We start from the raw sequence: 18,116 nt of genomic DNA, 5'->3' as shown, positions 1-18,116 counted from the left end.
AGCATTCCTCTCCATCTCAGGGTCGGGAGATTTAATACTGCGCATAAACAAAAGAAGAAATCAGCACCTGTTTCGTCAGACCTCTTGAACATTTAGGAGAAGTAGCAGCACAGTTCAGCATTTCACATTTCCACCAGGTCATTAAGAGGTTACCCTGCGGCCTAATAATAACTGAGTCACTGTTACATCAGCTCTTATGCAAACCCCACGTCCATTGTGAAACCCCTCAGGCCGAGAAGAGAGGAGGAGTCAAGCTGTGACCTCACCCCGAAGTGGGCATCTTCAGCGTCCATGCCGCCACTGGAGGGTCCCGCACCTGTCAACCGGTGACTGTCAGAGGGGAGGGTGATAAGTTCACAGCTCACATGTGACACCACAAAATGTTAAGAGTGCAGGTGTGCTGATATATTTAGTTTTTCTGAACCAAGAGAACAAAAGGTTATTTAGTGTATTGAACACCTGCATTTTAATCATCATCAATCAGTAAAAAAAAATCTCCAAAACACAGACCTTTGAACCCGCAGGTGATGGTGTCACTTCAAAGCATTGTTATTAACCTCTAAAACAAACACGTCGTTAAAGAGTAAAGATCAAAATCAAAACGTGCCATGAGAAGTTTCAGCTCCTGGAGTAATAAGCTTTGACAAACAATGTTAGATTTTAAGGTTCTTACATGATCACATGATCTGAGCTGCACTCACCAACGGACTTAGCGGAGGGTAAGTGCAAAGAGTGCAGCTCAGAGTTGAACACAGGACAGTCATGCTGGAAAAAGCAAAAACGCAAGAACCTCTATTATAAAGTCCAACTTAAAGATTCCTTCCTGACATCTTTAAGATATATAAAAGTGTTCTGCTTTAAAAGGTTTAATAAGTAGGATTGTTCCCTGCATTTTGTCAACATCACATTCAAACTGGGCCCCTCCTCCTCGGCTCTTCAATACCAGAAGCACACTCTCACTCTCTCATGCGAGAGCACGCCCACCCCGCCGAGCTAACACCGACAGCATCACGGTTACCTTTGCGCTAACATGCTAACCACCGGTTTGAGGCACCTACCTGTCCAACAGAAAGAAGGCCAACTCTGCATCGCTCTGTCACCATGTTCGACGGTCTGAATGGGGGCCCAGCTGCTAATTTGAACCACTCCAACACTCACCTATACGCTGTGATTGGCTCAGGGAACCACAACAGTGCACCCTCCTGAAAACTCCCCGTGCAAAAACAACAGAATAGATGCAGAGGGAAGGGTCTGCACACACACTCTCAAACACACATGTATAGAGGCCCATAAGTGATGCTTTATATTATATATTTGTAAAAGTCTGTATTTTATTTTCTAGGAAAATCCTACTTATACCTTCAAATAATAACTTGTTTCCAAGTTTGCTCAATTAAATGGCTTAATAACAAAGACACAGCTTCGGTAGGCAACTTCAAACAAACCAGCAGGAGTGAAACTTCAAAAGCATCCAACTGAACAAACGTATCCCCCAACACATGAACATGCGCTGCCTCCTCACTGCTGATGCAGGAAGAGTCCACGAGAGCGTTGGGGAGAGGGGAGCAGTATCATAGTCATCGCCTCTGATGTCATCAAAACAAGTTGGTTAAGATTTCTGTGCCATTTGTTTGCGCCTAAGTTGCTAGCTTTAGCTAGGTAGAAAATCATTTCTGATGGGCCAATCATGGGCCGGGACAACCACAGAAACTGAACGGTTCCTTTTTTGTTTTTGTCAGGGCATTTCATATAATGATTGTTGTTGTTGGAAGATGAAGACAATTTTAAATGTCTAAAGAATTGCTGAATATAGCTTGAAAGATTGTAGCTCATTGAAAAGTCTACAAATATTTAAATAAAATACAAACACTTTTAATTTCAAAAGTTTAATCAATGATAAATCGACGTTATGTAAATGTCCATTCTTAGTGTTTGTGCACTTGAGCGTTCATGTTTCCACATCACACTGCTTGAAGAGATAAACCTGCACACTGTAGCCCCTTTCACACTTCAAGGCGGGATTATTACGCTCTGTCATGTCTCGTCTTTTATATAAAAAGGCACGGAGGCGGAGGTGGGGCGAAGTCGTTCCGGCTCTGAGCCGACATTGGAGGTAGTAACAGAGGCGTAACAGAGGTGTAAATGGCGTCAGTGAAAATGGTGGAGCTAGCAGGGTGGAACAGCACCATGTGTGTTTGAAGCTGGCACTTTTTGTTTACACCGTGCGTACTTTTTTGCTTCAGTGTTGCTTGGTTCAATGTAAAATAGCTGCAGGCTGCATAACGGTGGAAATGTCTGCTAAGGTTCTCAGTCGTCCAGGGCATAGTAAGTCTAAGCTTAATCCAAAAGGCAACTGGACTTGGTTGAAGTCCTAAAAGACGTTTCACCTCTCATCCGAAAGGCTTCTGCAGTTCTAAACTGACGCTATCGCTAGCGTAAGTATACTTCTAAACACGTGTAGGCAAAGAAATGATAATGAGCAACAAACAGCATACGTACATCTTCCTGCACTAAAGATGCTTAAATAAGCTCCACTGATTCACAATAACTAGATGCACCTGGCCACAGTACCCATTGTATGAACAAAGGTCACAATAGCCCGTGTCCTGTCCACCATATGTGTGAGGGCAGTGTCCAAAAATAGGCGAGCAGCTAATGGCTATAGCTCGCTGTGTTTGTACTGCTGTTTATCTGGCTCTCTCATCAGGCCCCAGCCTCATTAGCAGTGACGGGGGGATTCCTACCAGCACCACTGCTCCTACAGCAGCAGATCCCTCAGGCGCCTGAGCACAGAGGAAGAAAAAGAAGGGGAAAAAAAAAAAAACTGGGGGAGTGGAAGGTGGCAAATGGGGAGGCACACAGACAGGAAGTGGGTGTAATTTCCTCAGGAAGCTATCAGAGCCATTTCTTGTTTGACCTATCAGATGAAAAGAGGGGGGGGGAGAGAAAGCGAGACAGAAAGAAGGCAAGAGAATGAGAAAATGTTGAAAAAATAAAGCTGCATCAAAGAAACCTCTTGAGTTCACATGGGAACCAGATAAGGAAGCGCACAGCATGTACGAAATGCAGTGATGGACAAATGGGGAACAGAGAGAGTGCATTAGAAAACAGGGCCGCTTGATCGGCTTGAGACGGATCATAAAAACTAGCAAGAGAGGGATCCTCAACAGCATGAAAAGTGGATCTTACTTACAGTTACTTTTCAATACATTTTTAGGTTCTATGTGTTGTACTTAACAGCTACTATTGCCTTAACAAACCTTTAGGACTTACTATGACTGGTAAAAGTCAGGGTAGATGTAAGCACTAGCCTATATGAACGCTATAGACTAAACAGAGGGAAGAAAAGGCAAGGGGCCTAGTGAGGAGGGACCAGGGGGAGGAGGAGAGGGAGCGAGGAGAAGAAATTAAAAGAGGGGACACAGGGCAGCAGGAAATGAAGAACAAGGCAGTAACAGTGGAAAGAGAGAAAAAACAGGCAATGGAAATGCATGTGTGAGAAAGTCTGGAAAGTCTGACAAGCACAGAAGCATCCAGAAACCGTGTTCGGGCAGAGACTTACACCTAAGAGGTTACAACCTCGACCAAATGGATTTTCTGCAGCAGGCAGAGCTGACAGCGAGTTAGAACAGTCAGCAGTTAGTCAGCAGAGTTTTTCAATATATTAAAGTGTAGATATATCACAATCCTAAGGCAAATTATTCAATAGCATTCTGTTAACGCTTGTGAAATGTGCAAACGTAACAGCTTACAGCTCTCATTCATAAATATGCAAAGTAAACTGGTAGAACTTGGCACAGAGTTGCACTTCTTTGAGTGTCAAACAGATTAAATGTTTGGGGTGACAATGATGTGTGATTTAAAAATTAAGTTATAGATTTGCTAAATATTAATTTAGATATTTTTATTATTTATTCATATTATATAACTTAATTTTTTAATGTATTCATTATTCTTTTTCTCTATTGTTTAGCTTTTCAGGTGTCGGGAGGCTGGGGGATTGGCATTAATGTTTGTTCGTTTGTATGTTTATGTTCCCTGAAAGTTAAAACCGAACCCAACCGATATTAGACACTGATACTGATGCCTTTTACAGTGAGGGAAAGTTCACCTTCATCCGATTTCTTTATCTTTATTACGACTTTAATAGAGTTTTGCTGAAGACAGTGGTGAGAGTATTGTAAACTACACAATTGATGTGCACTCTGCTGGAAAAACAACATGATAGCCAAATTTCAAAATCAACCCAAGCACTGTTTTTGGCATTATGTGTTCAGTAAAAGGTTTTCCATTAAGTCTGCACGACATACATCGTTTAACAACCGCAATTGCGATGTGCACATGTGCAACATTCACATCGCAGGACGTGCGATACTGAAGCAAATCAAGCGAAATACGTCAAGCTGTTACTTTATTGTTCCTCGGTGCTTTATTGTTTCCCGTTTTCAATTACTGATCCACAGGAAATGTCTGATATCACATTGGTGCAGTTCTTCATCAGAGCACACAGAGAACTGACCACTTTGCAGCAGAGACTGTTTCTCACCTGCCTGTGAACGAGCAAGAAAACTCACATCTCCTGCTTCCTGTCAGCACACACAACCTCACGCCGTGTGTGTGCTACAGGTGTAGCGGCTAAAAGTAAATGCTTGTGGCACGTCCGTTTGCATAACCACAGCATTAACCAGCACCGGAAAGAGGTGCCGCTGTTAACGGGAACACACTCACTTGTAAGCCACCCCGTGTAGCGGAGCCTTGATCATCCGGCCGACATTATCTGTGACGTCAGCAGCTCCGTTACGTGACGTGGCTTATAAGTGAGAGTATTCCCGTTAACAGCGTCACCTGGTCCCAGTGCTGGTTAACGCTGCGGCTACATAAACAGACCGTTCACGGAGCGGATGTGCTGTTTACTTTGAGCGGTTACACCTGCAGCACACATACCGCCTGAGGTTGTGTGTGCCGACAGGTACGACAGGAACAAGGAGACGTGATTTTTTGTTTCATAAAGTGACTGTCACGGGGCTGATCACGCTGATTAAACATATATTTGATCATTAGCAATGGTTGATGACATACCGTAGTAATAACACAACTGCAGCCCACAAGTCTATTAGTATTTGTTTTATAAAGAACGTGTCGCTCAAACTATAGCCTACTCTACTTTTTCATGCAGGTGTCAGAGTCTGAACGAAGAGTGATAAAAGTAGGAGGGGTTTTGTTTTATTTTAAACATATAGACGCAATAAATATCGCAGAACAAAAAGATGCAATGGATGTTTGTTGCAATATCGTGCAGCCCTAGTTTCCATATTGACGCCTATAAGAAAACATATAGCTGTATAGATATTTATGTGAGAGGCTGATATCAGCTGATGATATCGGCTGACCAATATATCGGTCGGGACAAATCCGTTCATGGTACATACTGAGTTCAGTTTACACAACATGGAGCACAACTCGGCCTGTGCAAACAGTCTGCTTTTCTTCAATCAGATAAAACAACCCAAATGAGGTCTTCAGAGTAATGACAGATTGGTCGGCGTTACAGACTGGGGCTATGGACTTTGACTATTTACCAAACACAGAGGATCTGATACGTTATGAAAAGTGTTTGGTCCATTATAGTGCTTCAAAGTCAGGACATCTTGACTTAGACCTGCTCTAAATCTGGCCATTCTTTTCCAACTTTAACCTAAACGCCTAAACTTATTGAAAGTCCACAACAACCTTTAGACTTCAGAGCAGATTATCTCAACACACAACACAAGCATCTTAAATTATTCTACAGACAGGGACTTGATTAAAGATAAGGCTCTTTTCAATTCACAGAGATAAGCTATATCCAGATAAAATGTGATTAAATGTTCGGCGAGGTAAAAGGGCAACAGAACAGCAGTCTGAACATTACGGGGGGCAGAAATCTTGTCACTGTACTGACAGTAAGCAAACAACAGATAGAGAAGATAGCACAGCAGAGTGTGTGTGTGTGCACGGGAAGTGACATCAGCGAGTGTAGGGAGGGAGTGACTTTTCTGCGGTGGAGAATATGCCTTCTCAAACATTTTCTAGCTGCTGTTCTCGACTACCACATCCTTTTTTTCGCCTACCATCCCTTCTTTCTGTCAGTTTCACCTTTCTACATCTTCTGTTTCTTTTTCCTCTCCTTCGTGCCCTCCACCTTTAAAATACAGCGCTCCCTTGTACGAACGCTCCAAGACAGCCAGTGCATTCATGGCCGGCAGACAAGGGCCAATTATGTAATTTAACGAGCATTACGTAGTGGCTAAAATAAGATTATGTCCAGCAGTGCAGGGAAAGCACAGGCAGGTCTTTTCATTGCCTGACAGGATCCTAACTTACATGTTGTTCTTTTTTTAAGTACAAAGGAATCGTAAGGTCGATTTCAAAAGGACTCTTTGCACCACATCTGCCACGTCTCCTCCGAGAGTTTTACTGCGATGACCTTTTCTTGATGATTTTATTTGGACACAATCGCTGCGGAGAATCATTGACCTTCTCTACATATGATTTCAGTTGAGCAGACATCGCTCTCAGAGGTTTTCTTACGATGCTGAACGATCCCCGTCCCCCTCCCCCCCAAAATCTCAGCGCAAGACTTTCGAGCATTTCGATGCGGATGTTCGACAAGGTACCACAAATCACACGCTGCTCCTAAAGCTCCTTCCTGCATATTCACCGCAGCTCAACACACCTTCTCTTCATTTTCTCTCGTCTCTCCTTGGAGCCAAAGTACACTTCACTTTCCTGCTCCAGCAAACTGCCTCCCCCACCCAAACCAACCCCCTCCATCCTCTCCCTCCCTCCCGCTCGCCTCTCTGCCTGTCCCCATATAGAGGTCATTTGCTTCATGGAAACATTTGATAGGCCGGGGCCAATCGACTGGCATGGATTGGCAGCTCACAGTGAACCTCCAGCTTGGCCTAACTGCTTCCATGTGTGTGTGTGTGTGTGTGTGTGTGTGTGTGTGTGTGTGTGTGTGTGTGTGTGTGTGTGTGTGTGTGTGTGGATGGATGGAGCAATAATTGCAGAGGCAAAACAGAAAACTCTGATTTTAGTACAAAAAACACACGCATTCAAACACTGGTCTATTGTGTGTGTGTGTGTGTATGTGTGTGTGTGTGTGTGTGTGTGTTTCCAGTGTTCATTAGCTGCTCATTTTACGATGATGTCAAACAAGAAGAAACAAAAATTCCCCTTATGGAATATCTTTGGAATTTAACATCCGCATAATCAAAGTCTCTCAGACTTGAAATGCCTCTGCACTTGCACACCTTGCTTCGGGATGCTTTCTTCATGCCAGCAGCGTGCGATCCAGACACACAACATTCTTACCTCTCTAAGGACAGGCCTATCAAAACAGTGTAATAAGCAGGTTCAATCTTTATCACAGACCGTTCTCTGTACTTGTAACACAGATCAATGTGTCGGCAAATTTAAATCAATATCTACAATTAAATAATGACTTCAACTTTGGTTTGATAACATTATGATAAGCTCAAGATACAGCTAATTATAAAACAAAGAGTAATCGAGTACTCGCAAGTTATAGATTTTTTTACCGTTGAAAAAACATACGTCGGACACGGACCTCCCGGCCCGGAAATAGTACGCCTGTAAGGAAACATTACAATCTAACACTTTTACATTAATGTAAATAAATTGTCAACAATGGAAAGCAAGTGCCATTTCAAATGCTTTTATTGAACAACCATAACAGGCCCTTCAATTAACGTTGTTGCAACATACCGTTGTCAAACGTCACAGCGTTAGCGGACTGTATGGACTTCTGTTCTCTGTTGCTTCACACGTAACTCTAAATTAACAGCCTCGTCATTAGCTCGAGCTGTTTCCCTTGACAAATAAAAGAAATAAAATCACGCAATGATGAGCCGTGAATAATACGTTCAACTTATGATGATAATAATAAAAATATTAGCATTAAACTCTTTCCTCATGCATCGTTTCCACTCTCGTAGCGGCGTGATGGTGGCTTGTACTCCGGCTCAACAAACGCCATCAACTCACAGAAGCCTTCTCCTTCCACAACACATAACGGGAGCATATCTCCAGTCACCATGTTCGTTATTAGCAGGTCAATCTTCTCCGCTCTGGTGTCATCACAACGGTGTCTGCTAACAGGGCTAGCAAATGATGTGATGTGAGACTGTCTGACTTGTCTGTCTCCACTGGCTTCTCCTTGTTCTTTAAGCATCAAACTAGTATTTCTATGAGGTACAAGTGCTTCTAGACATCACTTTTCCTGGTCACGGCTGAAGTGGTGCACGTGAGCCAACTGAGTTGTAGTAGTGTAACGTTACTCGAATAATGATGTCAACTCGAGTGCTCGAATATTTGTCTCCATCCCTAGTTTAGTCAGCTCCTTCTTTTTAACCACACCGTGGGCGAAATTTGTCGACTTCAGTCCGAACCGACGCCGACTCGAATGACATCACTTGAGGTAATAGGTTCAGTTTTGTGCAGCTGCTTCTGGAGCCACAAACGGCTTTTGTTCACATGTGTAGCTGTACTCCCAAACAACAGAGTGGGGATTAAAGGGGCACAGTATCAAGCCTGGTTGCACAATGCACTGTTGCCCTCAATTATAAGTCAATTAATCAATCAGTTGAATGAAAGGGAATTCATTAGAAAGTCTCGATCCTGTGCCAAAAGAAACGTGTTTGACACACTGCACATTGTAACTGAATCGAAGGTCTGTACAGATTGTACAACTTAAATATGTTTATGTTTTATAGCCTGTATAAATTGACCTTACATGTCAGTCCAAGAAATTTGTTTCTTTGATAAGTACTTTACAACTCAAAACAACTTTCATTTTCAGATAATGGGTCTTTTTTCTCTATTCATCCTTTGGTTCATGAAAAAAATAACCAAGCCCTCTAAGATTTTTTACATTTCTTGTTTTGTCCAGAAAAAAATGTTTAACACCCAAGGATAGTCCATTTACTTTCAAATAAGACAGAGAACAATAATATATATATTGGGTAAAATAAGAAAGTGTGAGGCAATTTTGTTCTGAATATGATAAAGATAATAACTGATTATAAACGGAAAGCAATCAGACCAGGAAAAAATGTAGCAATAAATCATGAATAAGACCATAAAGGCAGCAACTATGTCAAACATTAGGGATTATCGGCCGGGCTGATTATCGGCGCCGATATTCGGCATTTTGACGCATATCGGCATCAGCCTTCTTTTTTTTTTTTTTTTTTTTGATCCGACGGCCGATAAGAGATCAATTTAAAACTGGGTTATTTTGGCTCTGATGCATATGCTTTAAGGCATTTAAACAAAGTTAAGTGTTGGAGTTTGTATTATTCAACATTTTGACGCCAATATTTTCACTTTTACTGCAAATGAATATCGGCTTCAAATATCGGTTATCGGCCTCCTTGACTACTAATAATCGGTATCGGCCGTGAAAAAACCATCTCAGTCTATCTCTATCAAACATCACATTAACATTAAAATAATGTGCTAAGTTTACTTGTTGAAGCTGTGCACATGGAGGCAGTGCAATAATCTGAAGATACAATGCATCTTCAAAATGACAATGGTCATTATCATGTGTTCGAAGGGTTATGACGTTTAGAACAGTTTGACAAATTCAACATCCCTTCTTGTTTGTGAAGGCCAGAGTGCTAAAACACAAACAGCACACTGTCTGCAGAAACTTTCTCCGACTGGAGGACCTTTCACCCCTCCATACCCCCCATCTTTCACTCTTCTAGAGTAAACATCATCTACGGAGTCCAGTCTCGCTTTTTTCCAGCCTGACCCTCAAATGAAAGAGCTCATTCTGCACTTCCTCCCTCTCTCACTCGCACACTCTCCATCACATCAGCTTTCCAGCCGTCTCTCTGACTCACACTTGGACAGGACGGATGCAACTCTTTCCATCTTCTACCATTTTTTTTTTTTTGAGCGTGAGGAACAAACCGCTGCAGCAAAGGTGGCACTCGCTGTACAAAATCATGGAGTGGGAGAGCAGGTAAACACTCACGCTGAGATTGGCTGCATTCGTTTGGGCACTGAAGGGGTCATTCAGTTGTGGGGGGTGGTTTGTCCCTGCAGCACAAACATGACTCACACGCGCACACACTTTGACCACACATACGGCGAGCAGAAAGCCTTGTCTAGTTTGAGTGAAGCTGTCCTGACTGACGGCAGAGAGATGACAGATCGGCAGGTGAACACACTGAGCTGCCTGTGAGCTTCTGCAGCTTAAAACCACAGTCAGGTGAAAAAGCTGATACCATGTGACTTGTTAACAGTGGCATCAATGTTTTAGCTTTACAATGCATGGACTGAGAGTAAGGCCTGACAATAATAATGATGAAGTTTGTCTTCATTTAATCGGCTTAAAGTTAAAGGAAACAAGTCTGTGTGGTAAGAAGAGCTGCAATGCCCTAATAAAGGAGTATCCCACCAACTGTGCTCATACAGGTCGATATACTCCTTAGGGGGAGTGCTGCTCTGCCTGTGAGAACAGTTGTAAAGAAAGTGCCCTTTGTTGCGCTGGATCTAACTTTCTAAAGCCTGAGAAAAAAAACCCTGGTGATGTCATGTTGATGTCATCTGGGTTATCTCAGCTTGGAGATTATAACCGGACAGATGCTTCTACTTGGATGTGCCGTTCTGAAGATGCATTTACCAGGCAGAAACTCTGATAACAGACATGACTGAGCTGAATTATGGGAATTTGTAGGATCAAATGTTTTTGGAGTTTGACCCATGTTAAGTCAGGATGTCTTGGCCTCTGCTACTTTCATTATCACCATTCAGTTTTGGATACAAGTGTCCCGACTAAGTGGAAGTACAATACTAAAATCACAACCCTCAAACCATTAAGAAAACATCCATATGGAGGCGCTCCAATTCAATTATTTCCTTATGATTGATTAGAATTCAGTATTGGCCCAAACCAAGAAAAAAGTAACTAGGTTTGCTTACACTCTCAAGTGTAGCATCGCACTGTTTTGTTGCTTGTTATCATCACATGATTCTTCTTTGCCGTCTAAAACAGGAGTTGCTAGAGGCAGCCATTAAGTATATTATTTGTATGTACGCTGCTGTTTTGCTAAAGAGTAAACACGTTGTTTTTTGGGGAGGCTAAGAGATGCATTGACTGGCATGTTCACAGATACCTGGTACTGCATATCAGGCAGTATCGGAGGAATTGTCACTACTGGTATCAGAAACTTCTATAACGGTATATTTAATTGTTTATTGCAATAGAAATAATTTCTATAGTGTAATTTGTCCGCTATGTATTTTTTATAGTAGGTCCCTTTTAACTACAGTGTATAACTGCCAATTTGTGTGACTCAGACATGACACAGATGCCACAATGACAACAAGTGTCCTACAAAGAAAACTACTGAGTGTTTTCTGAGGCGTGGCTAGTGAACGAATGAGGACACAGCTTAAGCCTTTACAGCTCGTTCACATTACACACTTACAGTCGTAGAAGCACACCGTAAAAAATGACATCAACAAGGACTGCTTTATTCAGATTCTCTCTCTCTGTTAAGCGTCCCAATAAGTTATGACATTATGACAGGGTTCCAGCATGAAAAACACAAGGACCCTGAAGGCAGCTAAATAGAATTCAGCCATCATGAAGTGTATTATTTACGTCTGAGCTTTCCTTCGTGGGAAAGGCCTAACATTGTTTTGTCTATATATAAAGCAGTTCTTCTACATTTAAAGAAACATGTATGTATAGAACAGTCTGATGGGAATGTGTCTCAATGTGTGGTTGATGCAGTTATTGATCTGGTAAACACAGGACCAATCAAAACACATCATCACAATGATGCAAAAATGAAGCCAACGGAAATCCTGCCGATAATCAACATTAACCACAAACGTCTAAGACGACCATTGATATCAGAGAAGATAAATTTATATATCTTTACTTTACAAATGTATTCAAATAAAACAACGTGCTTCATATACTCTATATACATGAGTGATCTGCGCAAACATCTGCATGAACACCCATTGAAATCTTGTGTCACCTTGCTAACTGCAGAGATTATCTGTGGTTTTAGGCATGGTTGTGCCAAGGGTGCAATGTAGCATGACCATCTTCCTATGCACTCTGGCACACAGACACACACACACCCCACCTCACCCTCTGAACTCATTCAGGAGGAATCAGTAGATTTCACTGCTAACCCGCGGAGAGAAGAAGAGCCTTGCAGTCCGCTCTGTCTCTCATTATCTGCAGCCTGTGCGTCAATCTGACTGCAGCCAGAGAAGAATACCTGTGTTCCCTTTGAAGTCCGGGCCTGACTACAGTAAATTATTAGCTTGCCTGCAACACAGCTCCAGGCCCTTAGGACACCCCCTGGCTGTTCCAGAAGTGGGTGCCGTTACCTGTCATCCCAGTTGTTGGCTATCTCTCATAGAGGCTTACAACAACCAACAACGCCCAATCAAAGTTTATCTTCCTACCCTCTAAAAGACAGCACATGTGTGCGACTTTATGTAGGCCTGTAACAATAGTGAGAGCAGGAGACACGGGGCGCGAGAGAGCGGCATAGCAACTCAGATTAAATAGCCAACATTCCTTTAAAAGGAAGAGAAGGTAGCCCTTGGGCTCCAGACAAGCCTGCACTTGTAAAACGTGGAGAGAGGGAGAGATGACAAGTGCAGGGCTCCTCTAGTCTAGCAGAGCGTAACAGGAAGTGGCAGGGCCTGCTTCACATGGGGCCTCTGGGGTGCAGCGGCTGGCTGGGAACACGTCACAGTCTCCGAAAACGGGTGCCTGCAACGCCCTTAACACATATATGCGCAACGCCTAACAACCAGGAAACCCAATCATTCTTAAAATTCACTGGAAATGTGAGTTTGCTTGTACAGAGCTCATCTTGCAGACTAAAACCCCCAGAGGAGGGAAAGACATACATGCATAAATTAGACAAACTGGACTGGCAGCCTGGTTATGAAACCGTTGGTGCTCTTTGAGGAGAAGAGAGATTAATGAAAACATGACGAACTGGCAACCCACGCTGTTCCAGCCTCCTGCCTGTAGTTAATGACTGCAGTGCGATAATGAAGCTGCACAAGTAAATGTACAGTAATTGCAGTTTCCTGTAAGCGCAGGAAACTCTCGTCTATTCTTCACAGGCAATGTCCTCTGTTTCACAAGGCAATATCATCATGGGTAATCAATTATATGCAGACACTAATTACCGAGCACTGTCTGCACTGAAACCCCCCACTCTATATAGGCTGATCAGATGAGTGAAGGGTAAAGGAAAAGAGGAGGGGTGACATGTCATAGAACTGTGCGGCATGTTTGTAGCCTCCTTTCTTGTTGGACAAAAACACAGTTGATGGATAAATAAGAGGAAAACAGAAAGCTTGATCTGGCACTGATTACTTTAATCTCTAATCACGTTGCTGAGAGCCATTGTTTGAAATGGAGAGCAAAACTAAAGTAAAACAACTTAAAAGACTAACAACAGAGAAAATAAAAGAACAATTTTCATATTTAAAAGCTGTATTTTCCTTATGACAACCAACCACACAACACCTATGATGAATGTTAGAAGGATACTCTGGAAGAATACATAAAATTTCACAAGGTCACCAACTATAAACTCCCCACTGACTACCAATGACACAGCATAACTCCCTCTGAGAAGATAAAAGTGATTTGCAGAACTAAACGAGTCTAACCATAAAATCCTGGATGACTTTGCCAGAAAAAAAAGAGGTCCAACTCTGCTACCTGAAGTTGTTTTACACGTATAACTGAGTCTGACACGGACTTTAACTTTCTTATCAGGAGCCATTTTTGTTCCAAAGCTATATTCATGAACAAAAACTTAAAATAAAGTCATAATTAGGACGTTTTTATCCAGTTAGGAGGTATGTAGTGCTGTGCAGACAGCCGAGCACAGCATTCCTGTATGTGGACTCTACCGTCTGCAGCTCGCGCTACATCAGGGGAGGGTAAAGGGGGGGTGAGTCGTTTCTCTCGGTAAAACAAATATCAATATCGACTCTAAATTTACGGGACAGAGCCATAAAAGTTCAAACCCTTAAAATAATTCTTCACTGTAGCATTTAAATAATGTACTCACCCGTAAATACAGTGAAAACGACAGTCGAAGCGTCTGATAGGTTTCCTGTTCGAAAGTTGTCGTGTGTCAGTGGGAAAAAAACATTGTACGCGGAAGTACACATAGAAAAAAAAAAAGCACAGGGTTATTAGATGCAGAAAAAACTTGAGATTTGGAGTTAAAAAATTATCTGCTACATTGTATCACACAAAACATTAGAACTTGTTGTGACGCAACATTTTAACTGTTTCTTTGTTACGGTTCGAGCGACAGTTTTAAACGTTTAAAAGTGTTTTAACGGTTTGTTTCCGCACTGTGTTACACAGTAACCCGTCCCCCCATTCACTCCTCACCCTCTGCTGCCCTGAACATTAATGTTTAATAAGCTTGATATTTACGTTCTAACATCGTTTCTGTTTTGTTTAAGCGACTTTAGACTTAGCATAATATTTTTCGGAGACACGTCAAAGTAGATTTTAACACTTTTAGCACATCAGAAGCACACTGCTCCTAGAAAACAACATTTTTTTACCAATTATTTTAAAATGATTAGCCAATATCCTACATCAACTTTCAGGAATCCTGAATAAAGCAAATATTGTCTCTTGTAATCAGTTTTGATTCAATCAACAAACATAAAAGTTGTTTTCTTCTAAGATTTGTCTGGTTTTTGCTTCTAAAAATCTAAATATACTGTATTAAGCATCAATTATTCCACTTTAAGTTATTTTTCACAACTAATTTGTTACAACATTTAGCCTATGTTTCCCCCTCTGACACTGGACAGATTACAAATGTACCCGCATATCATTTGACTATAGGGAAATCAAAGCCAGTGTTTACATACAGTAGGTGATCGCTGAATTGAAACTTTACTCCACTCTCTTACTCACTGGTTGCCTCCTTGCGCCACCTTGTGGAGCAACATGAACATGACATGGCCTCTTCACAGCTGCAGTTTGACTGTTGGCCAACTGACCTCAGAATTTGACCTGTACTCCCAAACTAAAAGTTGACATGCAATCCTTGCTGTCACGAATTAAAAAAGACCCAAGCCTAATATATTGTTGAGATTGTTGGCAAAGGGTTTGCAGGGTTTAAAGCCACTGCTCCATGTTTGCATATTTAGCACATTTGAAGTTTTCTTTTAGGTCATAAGATTGTTAAAGCAACTGTGTGTTTATTTTCAAATCATACAATTTTACATTACAACATATTTCTGGACCTCACACCATGAAGTGTCTGCATATGAAGCACGGTTATTGTGCTTTAAACGTGTTTCTCTCTCAGGTTGTGACTTAACAATCCTTTACAGCTTCTGTTTCGCAACTTGCATTCAAACTAGTGCTTTCCTGGTTTGTGGTGAGAGGTTTGCAGAAGATAGAGATGCTGTTGGAGATATACAGTTTGTGTCTGCATTCATGAGCTCATGTATTAAAAGTACTATTATTATTTCTACCGTAATTTGAACTACGGCGTAGGCTAATAACAATATATAATAGTAATAGAAGGCTACAAATAAGTCAGGGTTTGAATCAAACCGCGTTCGAGTATCAAAAGTTGTGTGTGTTTCTCAATGTTAATGACACCACCTTGTGCCATCCTAATTATGTAGGCACAATTTAAAGAGAATGTTTTGTATTTGTAACTAAATATGAACATAATCTTTATTATTCTGTGTGTGTAATTCATCTTAATTAAACATGGAAGTAATAACTTTAATCCACCAGGTAAGTTACACAAATACAGGACTTCATCAGCACTCATTCTCCGATTATTCCAATTCTTTCATTAACCGGAATATCAACAGAAATCCTCGTCAATCTGCTGTGATGGAATCAAAGTTGTCCATTTTAATTCTCATTTTATTCACAGTGTAGTGCTCTACATTAAATTGCAAACAATTTCATGGCTTTCTTGAATCATCATTGTGTGTGCTGATCGGATTTTGCAATTAGTAATCCTTTAAAAAAAGGATTCAAATTCAGGAACCAGGGTTCAAATCTTGCAAATATTATCCCATCTGAATGATATATACTTTAATATTACACACAATTTGTATAGTGTTGATATAGAAAAATAATATGTCTGATACCTTGTTGAAAGAAAATGTGATTGTGAACCTGCAGACAAACTTTAACATTAGAAAATGTAATTAACTCAAATTGAAATGTGGAAAAGCCTCTTTAATTTTGTTGCTGGATGAAACACAATGAATGAGCTCAACAAACTTACAGTCAACAACAGTCACTATCCAGAATAATGTTTATTGCTTTTGAAGATATTCATCTTTTTCTTCTTTTTTGCCACTTTCCATTTTCCTCTTTACAGTAAAACAAAGAGATGACAGGTAGAACCACTGCATTGTCGGTTTTGGATGTGTACACACACAGATACACACAGAGGAAACAGTATTTACAGCTGTTAGTGTTAGTGCACACCACACGGAGGTGACTGGAGGCCTTTTTCCTGGAGCAACTCAACGAACATAGAGCTTTACATTAACTTTACAATAGAGCTTTCACAACGAATCGTATACCGCCACTGTTTGACAAACCATCGGATATAAAGGCTATGAAGCTGTACAACATGGTTCAGTGTTCACTCTGTGCTGAGGAAACTGCTCTGCAGAAAGGACGCTGTGTTATCAGACCTGGTCGAGCGAAGAGAAACAGTTTTTGAATATTTCTTCACTGTTTAATGTCCTCAAGCAAACCGAACCGCTCTGCTGCTGGCGTGGACAAAAAGCACTGATTGAAAATAATCAAAGACAGAATTAGAGGGGAGGATTTAAAAAAGAAAATGCAAGGACCAATATTATTCACATTAGACTAATTACATTACAGTTACACTTGGTGAATGCTAACTATAAAAATAAGTCTACCGGCATCTTTTTGAACCCAAAGGGTTTGTTCGTTGGGCATCTGGCAAAAATGACCAAAGGGCACAATTAATTGGGGTTGAGACAATTCCCAGTGTGAACTCTGTCCTCATCATAGAAAAACATCTTCAGAGTGCAGATTCTCTGCCATTAATAATTTAAACTTTGATACACCTAAGCTTATAATTTATCCAACATGTTTAAATACTGAATTAAATCACAACAATACAGCTAAATCTTATCATAGTGAATAATAATTAAATGTAATGTACACAATATTAAAATATATACACGGAAATAATCATACAAATTTCTAGATTGGTCCAGCTCCCTCTGCTCTCTTTTTCTTTCCTTTTTTTTTTAAAGAAAATGTGCAGGAAATACTTGAACCACAGGACAAAATAAATATTCACACACTATCACAGTTAACACTATAAAAAATATGGATTTAAACATTTAAATAAACCCGCGAGAAACAATATCATTTATTCAAAGTAAGTGCAAAATCAACTTCAGGGCAACAATTTTCCTCCCAGGATTACGAGATGATTTTATTAAAGGAGACGTTAACTCAAAGGACCACTAGGTGGCAGTGTTTGACTACGTGTAAAAAGTCATAGTGATTATATATATGGTCCAAATCTTGAGAATTACAGGACAAATGTGTAAAATTGGATCGATCGGAGCATTATTTGTTGTTCTGTTCTGTTAGTGTAGGGATGTTGTTTGTTAATGTTTGTAAAGGCAGGCGTAGCTGTGCTGTAATTTACCACCTCGCTGCCTGCTATCATAGATCGGCCGCAGACAGCAAATTGTGGATTCCTGCTGGCAAAACAAGTCCACAAAGTGTGCAGCGATCGTTTGGTGTGAGGGATCAGAACGCACAGGACAAGATGTGACAGGGAAAGCTGATTGACTGTACGCCTGAGATGGACACGTCAGAAGTGTAATGGACTGTAGGAGAGTTATAAACTTACACAAGCAAACAGGGAAACAGCATTACAAGAAGTAAAGAACATAACTGCCTTTCCTAGAACATTGTGGAGATGACAATTTAAAGCAGGAAAGTGTCTCCGAGAAGGAAAAGGAGAGAAAAAGAGAGTCATCAGAGC

The 18,116-nt window shown here is 41.1% G+C and overlaps 1 protein-coding gene across 4 annotated transcripts in view; it reads right to left on the bottom strand.

Annotated features, from left to right (window-relative positions):
* Positions 1-14,226, bottom strand: part of arhgef1 (Rho guanine nucleotide exchange factor (GEF) 1) — a 48,388-nt gene extending 34,162 nt beyond the window's left edge. For 3 of the 4 annotated variants that reach the window (XM_069655587.1, XM_069655591.1, XM_069655589.1), the window contains exons 1-2: positions 14,145-14,220; positions 267-330 (exon numbers count right to left, since the gene is read on the bottom strand). In XM_069655587.1, coding sequence (XP_069511688.1) covers positions 267-293 — 27 coding nt within the window. In that variant the 5' untranslated portion in view covers positions 294-330; positions 14,145-14,220. Of the gene's footprint in view, positions 1-266; positions 331-14,144 lie in introns of all 4 variants that reach the window. The other variant, XM_069655590.1, reaches the window with a different exon arrangement.
* Positions 14,227-18,116: the final 3,890 nt, after the last annotated feature.

Source organism: Semicossyphus pulcher, unplaced genomic scaffold (assembly GCF_022749685.1).
Source record: "Semicossyphus pulcher isolate SPU_LCO1_2020_fin unplaced genomic scaffold, fSemPul1.0.p SCAF_9, whole genome shotgun sequence".
Lineage (NCBI taxonomy): Eukaryota > Metazoa > Chordata > Actinopteri > Labriformes > Labridae > Semicossyphus > Semicossyphus pulcher.
The sequence above is the reverse complement of the archived record's forward strand: the minus strand, read 5'-3'. Positions and strand labels throughout refer to the sequence as shown.